This window comes from Aquarana catesbeiana, linkage group LG01, assembly GCF_042186555.1.
Source record: "Aquarana catesbeiana isolate 2022-GZ linkage group LG01, ASM4218655v1, whole genome shotgun sequence".
In the NCBI taxonomy this organism is placed as follows: domain Eukaryota; kingdom Metazoa; phylum Chordata; class Amphibia; order Anura; family Ranidae; genus Aquarana; species Aquarana catesbeiana.
Genome location: NC_133324.1, coordinates 780,921,039 through 780,940,005, shown reverse-complemented (window position 1 = coordinate 780,940,005; position 18,967 = coordinate 780,921,039). Strand labels below are relative to the sequence as shown.

Genomic DNA, 18,967 nt, shown 5'->3' with positions numbered 1-18,967 from the left:
TAACGGGGAACCTACCAAAATGCTCTGGGGACAGCTGTCTAAGAGGAGAATTCCTCTGACTTTGGGAGATTTAATCCAAGGTCCTGTTGCATCTCTGAGACAAGAAGCAAAGGGAAATGTCCCCAAACAACAAAAAATAACATGACAGGGGTTTTTCCACAATTAAAAAAAAGGGTTTGATTATTAATACACTTTAACTGGATATGAACAGATTTCTACCTTCACCTTCATCATAATGTCTATGTAATGTATTTAGTGAGGTTAATGACATAAACCTTTTTTTTTAATCTCTCCGGTATCTAACTATTTTTTTTTATTATTCTGGTAATTAAGGCCCCTTTGAGACCGTGCGGACACTTATACATCCCACTGTTCCATATGGGACCGTCGGATAGAAATCGACTGCCTGTCCACTGTCATTCGATCTGTTAGATGGATGGGGAATGTATTTCCATCCATCTGTTTTTAGCAGACCGGCCTGCATCGGATGCCAGCGGATGTCCACTGACATCCGCTGGCAATGAGTCGAATCGGGTTTGCCAAAAAAACGGACAGCGGGCCTGATCAGTCCGCTGGTGTGAAAGGGGCCTCCTTAGTTGGAAACAAGAAAAAAGATGGAAAATGTTAAGATTAAGAGAAGGGAATTCATCTTCTATATTGTTCCCAGTGATATATTACAAGGGTTTCCTTAGAACCTTTTTACATCATAAGTCATCTTATCTAGAATGTTACAACATGTGGACCTGTCACTACAGAGGATACCTTATAACGATAAACATTTATGGCAGGAAACAAACTTCATGACTTATTGGTTTCTAAAACAAGATCCATCATGAACAGACGACAGTCATACCTGTGCCACCAGTAAAGCCTCTTTAAGTTGTCCTCTGGAGGTAAAGAAATGTACCAATCTTTTCACATCCCCGGTAGCTATGCAGTAGGGAATGACATCATCATTTTCCTCTTCAATGAGCTGACTTGCTCTTCTAAAAAACAATCACAAATAATATAGAGAATTCTGATATATTTAAAAGAGAAGTAAAGAAAGAAAAAAATAAACTTTAGATGGAGCATTGATCTGGTGCTGTAGCTGTCCCCCGCCAGCTTTACACTGAGAACTGAGAGAACAAAGACCGCTGAATGCTCCGTTATTGGGTCTGGTCTAAGCACAAAGTGGTGACTGTCAGCTTTGGGCTCTGTGCTCTGCCACTCCAGCACTCAGTGGAGCGCTGGGCTGTGGAGGGGATGGGAGCAACTGGCTCAGTCTCTCGCTGCACTCTGAGAGGCTGAGCCAGCTGTCAATCTGGCATCTGGGCAGATCCCGACATTATTGCCTGGACTAAAGCCAACTGTTGGCTGAATGTGAATCATATGAGTGCAGAACAACATGCACTCATGTTGAGGTTTGACCAAAAGAGCTTTGGCCATACTCCTCATTTAAGTCACATAATACATGGGAATGTTGCAATAAGGTGAATCTGTTACACTAGGCAAGATTACCGCGTTGTAGAGCATGCTGAGACAATGCAGAACATACGTTTTAGATTCATGTTACTATTGATAGCTTTTTTTTTTTTTAAAGGAAGCTAGAACTGAAATATAACCACTGCCACTGTTGATCACCTTCTGAAAATACTATTTACCTAGTTGTTTCCGGCCTTAATGCTTTCTGAGTCTCTAACCCTGAACAAACATGCAGCACAGCCAGGAAACTATCATTTTCAAAAAGTAAGTCAAGCAATATTAGCCTATTTTCCTACTAAATGCCATTTTCTTTGATGGCAATGCTCCATCATAGGAGATATTAAGCATCTAATACAGATCTTATACAAATTGAATACTGTACCTTAAAGTGCACCTTGTTCTCAGACTATGCTTATTAAACTACTCTACTTACAATTTTTTTTTTTTTAACAAGCATTAAAGGAGTATTAAAATAATCTTTCACTCACCTCTCTAGTCACTTGCAATATAAATTAATTTATGCTCTAAGATTCTCAAAGATCACAACAAAGGTTCTGAAACTGTTCACTCACCTTTGCATTAAGTTTTTCCAGTATTTCATAGAAACACCAGGAGCCACTGATAGCGCTTTATCCCACTAGAAATGAAATACAATAATTGATACAAACAGTATAAATTTGCATTCTTGCAACAGTGGTTCTTAACCTTTTTTAAATCATGGACTCCTTTAAGAATCCAATGAAAGCTATGTACTCCCTTCCTAGAGAACACAAATAAACACAACAGATCAACTGACAAAAAGACATTGTGCTAATCTAACCTATCCTAACCTAACCTAAGTCGGCCTTTCACATCTATCATGGACCTGTCTTTTGGTGCTTTTTGATGCTTTTCATTAAGTAGTCAGATTTTTCATAATCCTTACGTGCACTTTTTTCTATATTGCACCACCACGCACACACACATTTACATACTCTACACATATCACTCTTCAGCCACACTGTGAAAGAAATTGTGGTCAACTAAGGCAGACCATACACATCAACTAAGGCAGACCACAATTTTTTTACCATAAACCCATATTGTGTTCTGCAGATGGGGAGCCTTCTACACTGGAAGAATGCAATGATCACTGTTGGCAGCATTATCTCCTGGCAGTGATCAGGCGCGAAAAAACGGACAGGCTGGTTGTACTGAAGTTGATCGATGGATCGACTTCAGTACAACCAGCCTGCCCATAGATGGATTAACCTGTCCATGTCTGGCTTAGCCTTGACCAGTATATGAGAATATAATAAAGCTGTGATAAACTGTGAAAAAGGATAATTAGTAGCACAGCATTAAGACTCACCTGCCATCTTGGTTGACCTCTACCATGTGGTTTTCTTTTGTACGTTACTAACTTCCATTTGAGTAAATCCGGTGTTTGACATTGGATTTTATCCACTTATATTAGGGTACCCTCTAATATGGTTTGGTTGCATTTTTCCTTTTTTTAACAAATCTGTCTGTATATTGACAGGGTCTTTCCACAGATGTACACATAAATCAACTGTAACTGTGTCCTGATGAAGTGGCTGCTGTCTCGCGAAATGCATAAAGATCACAGCTTCTATCAATGAATAATATGTTATTGACTACGCTGACACGTTGTATGTACATTGGTGAAACCATTTGGTATTGTGATAAAATGAATATGTTTTTTATGTGCATTCCCATAATACATTTTGTATTTTTATATACATTTGTTGTACTATTTTGGGTACATTGCATTTTTGTATTAAAAAAATAGTACTTGCTATTATGGAGTAGGACAAGATAGCGGTTGTGCAGAGAAAAATTATACAAATTTTAAATGGTTAACAATAGTCATTTAGCGGTTGGCACTATGAGCAGTAGCACAGTGCATTTTCTTTAATTTCTCTTATGGCCCATATAATTCACCTATGCTATGTGGCTGCATAATATACGCAGGGTTAGTGATGGGCTTGTACTTTTCCATACAACAGACAATCATTCTACCTTCAGTCTTGTGACACAAGGAAGGTTTATAAATACAAAAGGGTCTGTGGATCAGATATTCTGTTTATCCGCATATCGGTTCTTATTTATAAATGTGTCTATAGGAAGAACTTTCTGTGTTGCCCTAAGTGATCCCCAGCATGTAAAAATAGAGGTACCTTCATAATCTGCCCCATCAGTTGTTTCCAGTCATGCTCTCCTTTTTCCAATGTGAAGCCTAATGTTGGCCATATACAACTCAAATTCTGGCTGAGTCTTGTGAAGTCAGCCAAAATCTGAGCCGGGTGAGACCTTGGTGAGACCCAGCAGGTCCTCCCACTACAGGCTACCTGCAGAAAACTAGGGGAGGGTGGATACAAGACCAGTCATCCTGCACAACGAAGGAGAATAGAAGTGACCAGTCTTCTGCACAGAGGCAAAGTTCAGGAAGTATTTTATGCTGGATTGCAGCACAGATTTGAAAGTAATACACATAGGATATCAAGAATCAAGTAAGTGTAAACATGATTCTCTAATTTAGGCAATAGCCTGGATTTCAGCTTTAAAATTTCTGTGATTTTAACCTTTTGGCAAATGAAGCCAGCAATTGTTTTAATAGAGCTACCCACAGAGGAAAAATATGTGTTGATTTTAATTTCACTTTAGTGGCTTCAGAGTTGAAATTGTATTCTGTACCTCTCCAAGTTCCACTAACAGTTCACAATATCTTTGGATCTGTCCGAGTCTCAAATGGATCTCTGCAGCTTCTTTTAGCCTCTCTTCTTTGCTTGGAGCACCAATGCCACCACCGAACTTGGACATCTTCACTGTTGTTAGCTCCTGGGCTTTAGACTGTCAGGGATACATATGTATGTTCAATATTTATGAACAATCAATGATATTTGTTTTGTATTTGTTTATGTTATACTGTATAGTTAACGTTCATCTAAATCCAATGCCAAATACAGTGTGGGGTTGATTTACTAAAACTGGAGAGTGCAAAATCTGGTGCAGCTGTGAATGGTAGCCAATCAGCATCTAACTTCAGCTTGTTCAATTAAGCTTTGACAAACGCCCCCCCTCAAAAAAAATCACCTGTACGCTCATTTGTTTCTATGCAGAGTTGCACCAGATTTTGCACGTTGCAAGCAAGTTTGTTGGCCACCGTAAATGTATAAAAGTAAAGTGAAATCCCTGCCCAATAGAAGGTATAATAAAGAGTTTTCAATTACTGCTGTTAGCCATAAAAGCCTCTTCTATGCACCCATTTAAACCTCTGTTATTAAAGCCCGGAGTACGACAACTGGATTTTTGGCTTGTGAAAGTGCACACAAAATGCCAAATAAGATCTGTGCCATTAAAATCATCTCTGTGTTTTCTTCATACAGTTACACTGAATATATCACAGATCTCATCATGTATTTGCAAACAATTTTACCTTCATTTACTGGCAGAACAAATTCACTGGTATAAATTCCTAAAGGATAAGTTCACCTTTAGAACATTGGAAAATGTAAAATGTCCCCCCCCCCACGGAACAAGTAAAATGCCCACCTCCGTGTCACAGCGGCCAAGGGTTTTTCTCCTACTGACACTTAAATGTAATGAAAACTGAAACTGGAGAGTGCAACAAAAACATCCTTTGTAAAAATGTTCCGTAACAATCGTGCATAAAATTCTTCTTCATTCTCTTCTAGTTGCCAGTGTTGCAATATATGAATGTATACACATTGAACTTTAAGGAAACTAATTATTGCGATTAAAAATATAGGCATGCTGTCGGTAGCATCAAAATGCCCATAGCAGAATTTAATAGGTTGCTTGTGGCATTGTCTCCATTTTTCTCCTATATTCATACAGATCTTTTACACCAATGGTTAGGTAACAATGTGGTAAGGTATACTATGTTAACACAATGAACTGAAAATCATCCACTGACTGCAGAATAAATAACATTTATTATAGTACTTACTGTCTTAAATCTGACAAGATGCTTCATATGCATAATCCCTTTGCAGTAGTTCTGTGGGAGAAGACTGTCATCTTGACCTTTTAACACTGCTACTAAGTCCCATAAATTTTTACTGCCTCCTGGAGGCTAAGAGACAGAAGACAGAATATGTCAGGTATGGGGAAAATTCACTAAAGATAATTTAGAAGTCTGTTCTGTGTGCAGAGAAATGCCTTTCTTTCCAATTCATACATTAGGTAAAACTGTCCAATTATGTACAAACAACAGTTGTCTTTCATTTAATGGACCATGGACCATAGGCAACACACCAAATTCAGCAATATAACAACATAATAATCGATATACGTTAAATATACATATTTTATATATATATATATATATATATATATATATATATATATATAGTATATATATACTATATATATATATATATATATTTTTTTTTTTTTATTTGAGGCAAGGTAACTGACATGGTTATATACTCTGCCATTATCCTTTCCTATTTTGCTATTTTCTATTACCTATACAGACAGGCAGCACTGACAATACTGTTCTCAAATTACTGTAATGCTGTACAATTTTCTTGTCACTTACAGAGAGACATTCTGAAAACCATCTTAATTTCTTCCCCCTGAGGTTGCCAGTCAGTTTGTCTACTTCTTGTTTAATATCACGGGACACTTTTCCACACAGTAACGGTGGAGCGCCAGGCTCCATGGCGCGATCTACATAGGGAAAAAACGACACAAAGAAATTAAATACCAAACAGACCAAGAAAAGCAAATCCTCAGTGAATCAAAAATATGACAAAGCAAAACTTAATTTATTTTCTTATCCTGTTTCAATTCCATCCATCATAATCCAACATCATTACTGAATTATAGACAGCAAAAGATAGGATATGGAAGCTTGAGACCCAAAATAAATAAAAGGCTTTATAGTAGCCCTTCCAGTAGTACCAAAATATGCCTAAGATCAGCAAAACATATAGCAACAATGTGCAATCGTGTTTGTTGTAAGGCCCTTCTTAAGTTCCAACTCTGGGCTCTGATCCTGCTCCCAAATCGACCAACCTCCTCTCCTTAAGGCCCTCCTGAAAGTACTCGATGCAGAGAAAGGTGCTAACATAATGACTTCTGCAGTGCTCTGTGCATCATTAAACTGTGATGACCATGGTGTGATCAAGGAATGAGTCCATGATGCCCTGCACTCCCATTATATCCTCCCTCCTCCAGACTAAATGACGCACTTAGCTAAATGGTTTTCTGTTAAATTCCCACCTTGCATGATCTAGCTAGACACTAGAAGACTCAACAGAAAGGCAACACAAGAGGTGGGATAAAGATAGATCTACAGGCAGCCTCCTTTTCCACAAGTGTTGTGGTACTGACCACTGTCCAAAGAAACAAGTACCTTCAGACATCACTACAAAGTCTGGCCAATAACAGCATATGTCTCATCATCATCAAGACAGTGGATTAGCACAAGTACTTATCCCATCATATCATGAGAACGGTGGAACAATAGGAGAAAAGCTGGTCTCTTTAAAAGGGCAATTGCCTCCCAATTCAAGGGCTTTTCCAGTACACACTGATGCCTGAACTTACATAACTAGGATCATCATCTCATCCAGAGGAAGGTTTCAACTTGATGGAACTATGAACAATATTGCAGAACATTTGTCCTCTTCTCTAGAAGTATTTTAAACTCTGCAATATTAAACAAGCTGCAGCCGCCAATAAGAGAGAAGCCCTGGACTGGTAGGGCTTAAAACCACCAACCTTTAAGAATCCAAATAAACATGACGCACCTATGAAAGAAAAGTTTGGCTTGGTAAAATGAAAATTCCGAAACTGTGAGCCTTAAATTTATTCCACCCAGACCTCCTCCTCGTTGAGAAGCTAGGGGGCTATTTATAAGGCTACCTCACACCAAGCTTTAGGGTGATTATCTCAGTTCTCTGAAACTTCTCACTTCATGCTTTTTATAGTTTGGACTTCACACTTTGACTATGCATAGTTCATACTGACTTTAAAATTTCAATCAACTTGAGTTTAGCAGCTTTTATCCTATGAGTTAGTGAACATGATCCTTTTATGACGTTTGTTAGCTGTGAGGTTTTAAAAGGGACAATTTATAGATCGATAGAGCAACTGGATATACAGTAGGAATATAATATGACAACAGAAATTGTCTAACTGACTGTACTGCTTACATTTCATACACTAAAAAAAATTGTAAATTAATAATGCAAGTTAGTTTTGTTATGTGTGCACTGCAGCCATGCCAAAGCTCTATCAACTATAGAAGAGAGAAGTCAGAGCTTTGGAAAAGATGTTTGACTACAGGTACTTCTCCTTTCGGTACTCAAAGTCTGACAATTACTGCCACTAATTGAAGCAGAGCATTTGCTTATATGAATAATAGTATGATGAAATCATTTAGGCCAGTTCAGTAAGGTACGGAAGAGAGGATTGAGGATGTTCAAAGTACAGTACCCCATATCAACCAATCGGATGTCATTTTATTTCATTTGTGTTAGTTATAAGATGATTGTCCATTGGGCACTACAGGTAACTGTATTTTGCAGTGTTTTATTGACAAAACACCCTTTTTTGAGAGATCGCAGTTGTATTTTCAAGCAATAACTAATTTTGATATATCAATAGGACCTGTTTAAGGCCTCTAGCACACTGCAGCTTTGTGCACATTTTGCGCAAATTTCTATAACATCGTGAACGCGAGAATACGTTTGCACGCAAATACATAAAAAAAAAAAAAAAACGGCTGAAAAAATAGATGTTCAAACAAGAGTATCGTGTGCAATAGGCCAAAGGGTCTGAATAAGAAAATAAATATAATAGGGCTGTTACTGATTAAAATTTTCGTGTTCGATTAATCGATTAAAAAAAAGATCGATTAATCGACTAATTTCGATTAATTATAACGCACATACAGATCCAACTACTTTTAGCTGATTTAGCACCGTTGTTATGGCAACGGCCGAAGCTGGGGCATGGCTAGGACGTCACACGTCATAAACTCAGCCTCACCGTGCCCATAATCTCAGCCTTACCATGCCCATAATCGCAGCATCACCGTGCCCATAATCGCAGCCTTACCATGCCCATAATCGCAGCATCACCGTGCCCATAATCGCAGCCTTACCATGCCCATAATGCAGTCTCACCGTGCCCATAATCTCAGACTTACTGTGCCCATAATCGCAGCCTCACCGTGCCCATAATCGCAGCCTCACCGTGCCCATAATCGCAGCCTCACCGTGCCCATAATCGCAGCCTTACCATGCCCATAATGCAGTCTCACCGTGCCCATAATCTCAGACTTACTGTGCCCATAATCGCAGCCTCACCGTGCCCATAATCGCAGCCTCACCGTGCCCATAATCGCACCCTCACCGTGCCCATAATCGCAGCCTCACCGTGCCCATAATCGCAGCCTCGCCGTGCCTATAATCGCAGCCTCGCCGTGCCCATAATGCTGTCTCACTGTGCCCATAATTGCAGCCTCGCCGTGCCTATAATGGCAGCCTCACCGTGCCCATAATGCAGTCTCACCGTGCCCATAATCGCAGCCTCACTGTAGTCAGTGCCTGTGCCTGGATTACACAGTCTGCGGGCATCTCCCGCTGTGTGTCTGGGAGCTGAGTGTGAAAACTTTGGCCGCGCTGTAAAAAAAGTCCCGCCCTCCTCCTAGATCAGCTTGTGTGATAGACAGAACACTGAGCTTGGCCCAAAGCGGCCCTAGGGCAGGCAGCCTACCGATCAAAAAAATTTTGAGTGATCAAAAAAAATTAACGATTAATTGAGGAATTAATCGTTAATTTCCGCAGCCCTAAATAAAAATAGTTATCATTGTTCCACTTTTCCCTTGCTATCTAACCATAAATGGATACATTGCAAATCTTTTTAAAATAGAATTACATAGAAAAATATACAAATGATGGGTGTTTTTGTTTGCATTTTTGTGCCATGCAATATCTAGTAATAAAAATTTATAAACATACCAGTGTTACCAATAATTTCTTCCCAAGGACGATCTGCCAGAATATTTATTTGTAAAGGTGAAATCAATGGTGTTAGCGACCAGAGGCGTACCGTGGAGTCCCGGGAGCAAGATGCCATAGTGAATGGTCGATTAGGATGGCAGGTTAAGCCTGAAAAGCAATGTATCATGGATTAGTAGCTGAAGTTTATAGACACTAGTTTATCTAAAGTGCAATACATGATTTAAGACTGTAGACAACACTTTGACCTTGCGCTTGTTCTCTTATGCCCTGTACACACGATAGGATTTTCCGACAACAAATGTTGGATAGGAGCTTGTTGTCAGAAATTCCGATCCTGTGTAGGCTCCATCGGACATTTTCCGTCTGAATTTTCAACAAACAAAATTTGAGATCTGGATCTCAAATTTTCCGACAACAAAATCCGTTGTCGGAAATTCCGATACTGTGTACACAATTCCGACGCACAAAATTCCACGCATGCTCAGAATCAAGCAGAAGAGCGTTTGGAATTTCCAACAACATTTGTGTGACCGTGTGCATGCAAGGCAAGTTTGAGCCAACATCCGTCGGAAAACAATCCAGGATTTTGTTTTCGGAAAATCCTATCGTGTGTACAGGGCATAATACTTATCAGCTATTGGTCATAACCAAATAACAAGGTCACAATTTCAGTCTTAAGAAATAAGTTTGTCAGCCTTTTTGACATTCAAACATCTGTCAATAGTTGAAATGCCAATATTTTTTTTTTTTAGCAAGGCTTTGGCTTCTTTTGCCATCATGTTGTGATGCAGGAGAATATCCTGTTAAAGTAAAAACTGGGGTTCTTGTACAAAATAGAAGGTAGAAACACATTTCCTTATACTGACAGAAACCAGGGAGATTCATTTTGGAGCTGCTCAAAGCACATTAAACCACACTGAGGTTAATATTCTTCTAGCTAACCTTGGAACACTCCGGATTACACAAGAAAGACCTTCAGTATTATAGGTGGTCTATTTAAAGTATATCTAAAGCTAAAACTTTTTAAATATTTTGGATAGTTTAGAGGAGGGTTAAAACATCTGTTAGTTTTTTTCACCATCTGTGTCTCATTAGGGAGACTTCCTTTCACTTTCTATCCTGTAAACTCAACAAAAAAAATAGGAAGATATCTTTCCAGTGTGAGGGAAATCCCCTCTTATAGGGCGTACACACGGTCGGACTTTGTTCGGACATTCCGACAACAAAATCCATGGATTTTTTCCGACGGATGTTGGCTCAAACTTGTCTTGCATACACACGGTCACACAAAGTTGTCGGAAAATCCGATCGTTCTAAACGCGGTGACGTAAAACACGTATGTCGGAACTATAAACAGGGCAGTGGCCAATAGCTTTCATCTCTTTATTTATTCTGAGCATGCGTGGCACTTTGTCCGTCGGATTTTTGTACACACGATCGGAATTTCCGACAACGGATTTTGTTGTCGGAAAATTTTATCTCCTGCTCTCCAACTTTGTGTGTCGGAAAATCCGATGGAAAATGTCTGATGGAGCCCACACACGGTCGGAATTTCCAACAACACGCTCCGATCGGACATTTTCCATCGGAAAATCCGACCGTGTGTACGGGGCATTAGACATGTGCTTACATTGTTCTCTCTTTGGAACCACATGGTTATGATGCAATATCCTGTCTCTGTGTTATAGCTCTTTTGCAATAAATCAAGAAGACTCAGCCATATGTCCAGCAACATTTTGAGTCATATTTGCAGCAGCTTTCCAGTAGAAAACCACTGTGATAAATAGAGGAAATGTGGAAAATGGAACCTTGGTTAAAAAAAAATGGTGAATATTAAAGGGGTTGTAAAAGGTAAAAGTTTTTTCACCTTAATGCATTCTATGCATTAATTTGAAAAAACATCTGACAATACCGGCCCCCCCAGCCCCCCCTGTTTTACTTACCTGACCCTTCGAAGGTCCCACGCTCGCCCCCGTCAACCTCTTCACAGCTCAGCTTGGCCGTTGATTGGTTACAGTGGATGGATTGAAAGCAGCGCAGCCATTGGCTCGCGCTGCTGTCAATCACATCCAATGACGTGGCGCACTGGGGGACGGGGCCGAGAGATACAGTGAGCGGCTATGGCCGCTGGCTGTATCACGGGAGCGCGCCCGCAAGCACTCAACACCATGCGAGAGAGCTTGCATGAAAGTGTTGAGTCCTTGCGCGGGGGGGAGCCGAGACAGCTGTCGAGGGACCCCAAAAGACCAGGTTCGGGGCCACTCTGTGCAAATTGAGCTGCACAGTGGAGGTAAGTATAACATGTTTGTTATTTTTAAAAAAAAAAATTAACTTTAGTGATCCTTTAACTACTTCAGCCCCGGATGGATTTGCTCCATTAATGGTCAGGCCATTTTTTGCAATACGACACTGTGTCGCTTTAACTGACAATTGCGCGGTCATGCGATGCTGTACCCAAACAAAATTGACGTCCTTTTTTTCCAACAAATAGAACTTTCTTTTGGTGGTATTTGATCACTCCTGCGGTTTTTATTTTTTGCGCTATAAACAAAAAAAGACCGACAATTTACTTTCTGCTATAATACATACCCTCAAAAAATATATAAAAAACTAATTTATTCATCTCATGCCCCTGTTGAAGACCCCCTTGGTCGAAACGCGTCGGGCGATCTCCCCTTCCTTACGCTGCTTAGATTTTATTTTAATTGTGATCACTTTTATCCATTTTTTGTATGGTATTTTTAGAAATAAAAATCCCTGGTTTACCTGCACTATGCAGAAGCTTTTTATTTTTTATTTGCATCCCGATGCAAGAAACTGCCTTCCAGTAGCCCTACTTCCATCACGGGGTCTGGATCAAATCTGTCCCCGGCTTCTCCTTGGAACACATCCTTGAGGTCTATTGGCTGATATCCAGTTGGCGGCCCTTCCTGATGTTTCTTCACCCCACCAGAGAAGTCAAGAAGGGAGACAGAGGTTCCACCGTTCCGGATATCGTTTTCCAGCCTAGGTTTGGCTCCATGCACCATTGACTCCATGTCATATGACAGTGGAGTCCACGTCATCTGGTAAGAGTACCCATCTTATCTTACTTCCTGATGTTTTCATTCTGATGCCCCATATCGAGATGTTGGTTTACAGCTACGGAAGTTCTGTACCCCGTTGTTGACTCAGTCACAGATCCACACCGTGCACCATTGACTTTATTTTCTAGTTTCACATCATTTTTTGGTCCATACCAGTTCCTCTTAATAATTTGAGTTTGGAATCATCCATTTACCATATGTGGACACTTTATACTGTGTTTGTTCATTTCATTTCACTTATGGTTTTTGCACATATGCTTTACTGTTCAGTACAGCATCTCTTACTTAATTGTTTCACTACACCCTAACTTCCTATTACTTCTTAGCGCTGCATTTTTTTCCCATTTACCAGTTATTGTTTGTCACAATGTATGCAGCTGCTGGCTCACATATATTTTATTTTTGCTATTAGAGCGCAGTGTTTTCTTATTCTCTTGTAATTTATTCATCAGTTTAGGCTGATATAAATTCTTCTGCATATTTTTGGTAAAAAAAAAAATCGCAATATTTTTTGGTTATATTTATTGGTTTTGCGCAAAAGTTATCTCATCTACAAACTATGGGATAGATTTAGGGACTTTTATTTTTTTTCATTGTTTTTACTGGTTATGGTGGCAATCTGCAATTTTTATCGGGACTGCAACTCTGCGGCGGACAAATCTGACCCCAAATAACACTTTTTGGGGACCAGTGACATTGTTACATTGATCAGTGCTATTAAAATGCACTCATCAATGTCCTGTAAAAATGACACTGGCAGGGAAGAGGTTAACACAAGGGGGAAATCAAGTGGTTAAGTTAAGTGTGTTCCTTGGGTATGTTCTAACTGTAGGGGGATGGGCTGCCAGGGACATGACAGAGATCGCTGTTCCCAATCACTGGGAACAGAAGATTTCTGACATGTCATCTGGCAGAACGGGGAATCGCCTTGTTTACATAGGCAGTTCCCAGTTCTGCCTCTGTACACTGCGATCACGGGTGCGCCTGCTATCTCCTATGAAAATACCAACGTACACCTACGGCGGTTTGCACAGGAGAGCCGACCTGCCGCCATATGACGGTGGCTGGTCGGCAAGTGGTTAAATATGAACTGTAGTCTGCTTACATAATTTGTAATAAAAACATCTTTGCCATACTGAAGCTTCCCTCCAACCACTTTGCATATTATTTTATATATACTGTGATTCTGTACTTGCCAAATGTACTGCAGAAATCTCCCTCCACTAAGTCTGGCTGCAACCATTTTAACTGTGGGCAGCTAAAGCTGCTGCCTGTTCACTTCCTGGATTTACACAGACACACAGAGGCACACCTCAAGCTCTGCAGCCCTGCAGCTCTCATTGGCTCTCTTATGACACATCCCCCTCTCTTTCTGGCAAACTCTCGCCAGAGTGAGAGAGAGAGCGGTGCATGATGTCATAAGCCTAGACTTTTTACCAGACAAGAAGAAGGAAGTGGGCTGTATAAGGTATTTACTATCCAAAGTTAAAACATCTAGGGCAGAAGATTTAACAGATGGAAAGATGAAATTATGACTGAAGATCCGCTTTAAGCAAATGTTATGTTGAATCTTTGAAAATACACCCCAGATGTGTGATGTATTTGACAAACTACATACTGTTTAAGAAAATCAGTTGTAAGAAAGAATAAAACTGGATGTAGAACTAAAATTACAAATGCCCAGAAATTGTGGTGTAAAAAAAAACCTACCATATACATCTGCCCCGTGGTCATATACAGTATCCAGACATGTCCCATCCCTTGTATCCCAGACTCGAATTGTATAATCCCAACTGCCAGATATTAAAAGGTACGGGATCTCTGTATTCCACATTAATCCTCGGACCGGTGCTGTGTGACCACTTAGAACATTTATGCAAGCATCTTGTGTGTAGTCCCAGATCCTCACAGTTCTAAAAACAAAAGTGCATTTTCATTAAAGGATTTCTGTGGTCACAGCATGCAAATTCATTTTATAACATCAGCATTGCAATATCAATACACATAGTTATCTTTGACAATCCAATATAAGCTTACTCCTGACCCCTTTCATGTTGTGAGTTCTGCCTGTCTGCTGATCATCTCTTTCCACAACTTCCTGCATGCTTTGCAGTTTCTCATCTGATGTATACTTTCCATTTCTAAGGACTACACATCCCATGGTACCTTGCAGCTTACAAGCAGTGATTCCTGTACTGACTCCAGCTCCTGAAACTCCTCCGCTCAGCGCCTCTGTTCAGAAGGCAGGCTATGTGAGTTCTGTGACACAGCAGTGCCTACTCACAGAACATAGTGAATGTCACAGAATTAAATTAAGTAAATGTGTGAGGAGCTTCTTCACAAAGTAAGTTTATAAACTTCAGCATCATTCAGATTAATATGAGTAGGCTAGAAATAATGAACATGTGACTTCAAATTTTGATATATGAGTTTGTGTAAAACCATTTTTTTCTCCAACCCATAATTATGAAGAAGCAGGAGATATGATGACATTTGGTAGCATTGTCCTAAACACTGTCCACTGTAAAACTAAGCACCTAAAGCGGAGTTCCACCCAGATTTTTTTTTTTTTTTAAATATTCTGTTCTATTAAAATATTTAAACACTTATAATCAATGTTATTACTGAAATCACCGCTTAATTCCTGTTCTTACTTTTTATTTGTGCTCTGCAGGCCCACTGGCGTTCCTTCCTGGATATGGTGATGCTGGCTATTCAGCATGCACCTCCCGTACTCGTGCGTGCGCCATTTACACAGGGTGCAGGGAAAGGATTATTATCTTGTTGCCGTAACAACAGTCGGCAACAGTCGGCAAAGGAAAGTGCCCGCCCCGTTCTTTTGGTTTCACGGCGTCATCTTTAGTTTCTAAAGAAATGCTAGCCCTCAGCACTGCCCACTGACCCCTGGGAAAGGATGACACACATCTCCTCTCTCAGGAGCACAGGCGAGCACAGGCGCCGAGGGAAATTATGTTAATCTCCATGGAGAGGAAGTGGCAGAATAGAAGGGACCCCATAGCAACAGTGCTGAAGGAGTGAGTAAAAAAAATAAAAAACATTTTCCAAATGTTTTTGCTGAAGGAGAATGCTGTGGATTTATGTAAAGTACATTTTATGGATGGAACTCTGCTTTAAAAACTTTTTTCTTTCACATCCCATATGGTAAAACTAAGCATGAAATAAACAAACCTCCTGGCTGGGGAGAGTGAATGCAGTCAAGATGACCTTGCTGCCCAGAATTTTGTACCTCTTCTGCTCCCTCCCCATACCCATAACAAAGCGTCTACTAGATAAACTGCAGTCAGCGATTATACGCTTCATCTGGGGCAGTAAGGGACATCGCCTATCCAAGACGGTGCTCTTTAGATCCAGGAAAAAAGGGGGACTAGGACTACCTAATCTTTGGTGGTACTATCAGGCTGCCCAATTATGCCAATTCTCTGTCATTTATTCCAAAGGACCGAAACCAGACTGGGTAGACATAGAAAGACAGGCGATCCCCAACCATACTCTAGATTTCCTAGTTTGGAGCCCACAGAAAGATCGACCCCCAATTCTTTCCCCCACACTCTCACATTCCATGACCCTATGTGACTCTCTACACAAACGACACTCCCTCACATCGGCCTGGCATCTGCTCTCGCATATTTTTCACTACCCCCTGCTTCCCCCGGGTCTCAACATCAAGGCATTTAGGCCTCATGCACAGGAGACGCCGGTGCAAACTCTGCTGAACACAGGTTTTTAAAAGCTGAAACCGGCGTTTAGAAACGCCCGTTTTGCCGAGTTTGCATGCCGCGTTTAGCCGCGTTTGCGTCTAGAAGCATCTGCAGAGCAGAGAATGACATTTTGGGGCCCCATATCTCGGGGCCACCTGGAACCCCAAATTTGGTATGCAAACACAGTGGACCTAGCACTACAACATATCCAAATTTGGGGTTCCTAGCACTAAGTGGCACCGAGATATGGGGCCCCAAAGTCGGGTCGCAAAATGTCAAGCACTTCTGCAGCAGAGAATGGCATTTTGTGGCCCGAATTTGGGGCCCCATATGTCGGGGGTACTTAGTGCTAGGAACCCTATTGGATATGTTATAGTGCTAGTCCAACTGTGCTAGCACTCCAAATTTGGGGTTCCTAGCACCAAGTGGCCCCGAGATATGGGGCCCCAAATTCAGGTCGCAAAATGTCAAGCACTTTTCTGCAGCAGAGAATGACATTTTGTGACCCGCCTTTGGGGCCCCATATCTTGGGGCCACTTGGTGCTAGGAACCCCATTGGATATGTTATAGTGCTAGTTCCACTATGTTTGCATACCAAATTTGGGGTTCCTAGCACTAAGTGGCCCCGAGATATGGGGCCCCAAAGTCTGTTTGTAAAAAACACTTATAAACGCAAACGCGGCTAAACGCGGTACCCGCGTTTAGCCGCGTTTAGCGTCTGAAACGTGGAAAACTTTTGCATCTAAACCCATTTTTTTGCTTCTGGAAAAACGAGGTTAAATGCAACAGCCTAAAAACGCCAAAAAACGAGACTGTGTACACAGACACATAGGATAACATTGCATGGGTTCAGGGGCAGTTGAAAAAAGTGTCCAACTGCCTCTGAACACGAGTTTAACAGCATCTCGTGTGCATGAGGCCTTAGGTGGTGGCTTGACAAGGGCCTCTACAGAATAGGGCAATACTTCAACGGTAACGGCCCTATCTCTCTTAGCTATTGCATTTCTAAACTAGATATGCCACCTTCGGAAACGTTCCGATACAATCAACTATTACATTTCTTGCGCCAGGTGTGGAAAAATTCTGAGAACCTGCTCTCGGTACCTCAGCCGTGAGCGTAAGAGGGGGAATTTGATCTACTCAGCCTTAGCCGAACCCTCGTAGAAAGCGACCTACAAGCTGAATTGGGAGCGAGATCTCCAGTTTAAGTGGGACCTGGACAAATGGCACACTAATTTTGCCCGCTCCTACAGGGGTATCCTCAATAGTTCCCTTGTGGAAGTGGACCTCAAAGTCATTTCTCGCTGGTATCTAGTACCCACACGCCTCACGAAATTTTACCTTCAGTCTTCCCCACATTGCTTTAGAAGATGTGGCCACATAGGCTCACTCCTCCATGTCTTTTGGAAATGCCCCAGAATTAGAGGGTAATTGAACAAAATCTTTTATGTCTTACGCAAATCCACTGGATACGCGGTGAAATAGGATCCCACAATAGCTCTCCTTAACAACCAATTTCCTGATGTACCCAAACTGACCCAATCCTTAATCCACTTTAATCTCCTGGGGACTAAGATTTCAATAGCCCAGGCATGGAAATCCCCGTCGGTCTTCTTTCACCTAATGAAACAAAAAATTTCCTGGATCATGTCTCAGGAAAAAATTTCCAATGCCATACATGACACATCAGAGAAATTTAGACTTACTTGGGAACCCTGGGCTAAATATATAGGAATCTCTCTACTACTCTGAGGAACAGAAGCCCTCTTAAGCCTGAGCAAGACATGCTGATGGCCCATGTCCTTTTTCCTTTGCGAGGGTTCCTTACCCCCCCCCCCTTCTTTTCTTTTTTACCATTCCTCTCTCTCCACACTCTCTCTTCTCCCCGTTCTCTTCCTCTCCCCACTTCCTCCTCCTTTTCTACCCTATGATCAAACTTAAGCTGAACCAGCCCACTACGCATTGTGGAGTTTGCTTAAACTCCGGAATGGCTCATCTGTCATGTGTCAAAATCATTTGAGCAAAGAGGGAACTCCGCTTGTACCCTCCCCGATGATCTCCACTTGAACACCATAGGTTTCTACGGTCAATACCATATATACCTAATTAACGTGACTCCCATTGTGCTTTTCTTGTATCACGTTCAGGGGAGCGGCCTAGTCCCCCCCCCCCCCCCGAAATGCCTGGTCGTGCACCCGTTTGCCCCTAGCACAGCAGGCTCCCATTTGGGGTGTGTGGTGCAAACGGGGGTGACCGCTTGCAGAGTCATTTAGGAATGTTCTACCTATTAAACCTTGTTCATTCCCTTGTTTTATTTGTTTTGTACCTTTTTTGTATATGATGGAGATTCCCCTCATATTGTACTAGCTCCTCATGTGGGCTTTATTCATTTTTTGTACAACTGTTATATTTTTCGAATAAACATTTTAAAACTTAAAAAAAAAAGAAATAAACAAACCCGTAAATAATATATGCACTTTCCAACCACCACAAAACAGTTCTACTGCTACAGGGCGGCCGTTCTGTGCAGAATCACGTTTATTTGATTCTTCATTGCCGCCTAGGTGGCGCTCCGCTTCTGCTGTGATTAGTCACAGCAGAAGCCGATCAGCGGGTGCCGTGTGTCTTGCCGAGAAAGTTCCCCCGGCGGATAAGGACCCCCCTGTACTGCGCAGGCGCAGCCCTTGCGCAGTAC

General features: G+C 41.2%; 1 protein-coding gene across 11 annotated transcripts in view; it reads right to left on the bottom strand.

The window, feature by feature from the left end:
- Window positions 1–18,967, bottom strand: part of WDR17 (WD repeat domain 17) — a 187,724-nt gene that overhangs the window by 52,519 nt on the left and 116,238 nt on the right. For all 11 annotated transcript variants that reach the window (XR_012236779.1, XM_073606568.1, XM_073606651.1 and 8 more), the window contains 7 exons: window positions 14,264–14,466; window positions 9,465–9,614; window positions 6,032–6,162; window positions 5,438–5,563; window positions 4,162–4,317; window positions 2,037–2,101; window positions 854–986 (listed from right to left, as the gene is read on the bottom strand). Coding sequence is in view for 10 of the 11 variants with exons in the window: in XM_073606568.1 (XP_073462669.1) it covers window positions 854–986; window positions 2,037–2,101; window positions 4,162–4,317; window positions 5,438–5,563; window positions 6,032–6,162; window positions 9,465–9,614; window positions 14,264–14,466 (964 nt within the window). In the remaining variant the exon portion in view is untranslated. The remainder of the gene's footprint in view (window positions 1–853; window positions 987–2,036; window positions 2,102–4,161; window positions 4,318–5,437; window positions 5,564–6,031; window positions 6,163–9,464; window positions 9,615–14,263; window positions 14,467–18,967) is intronic.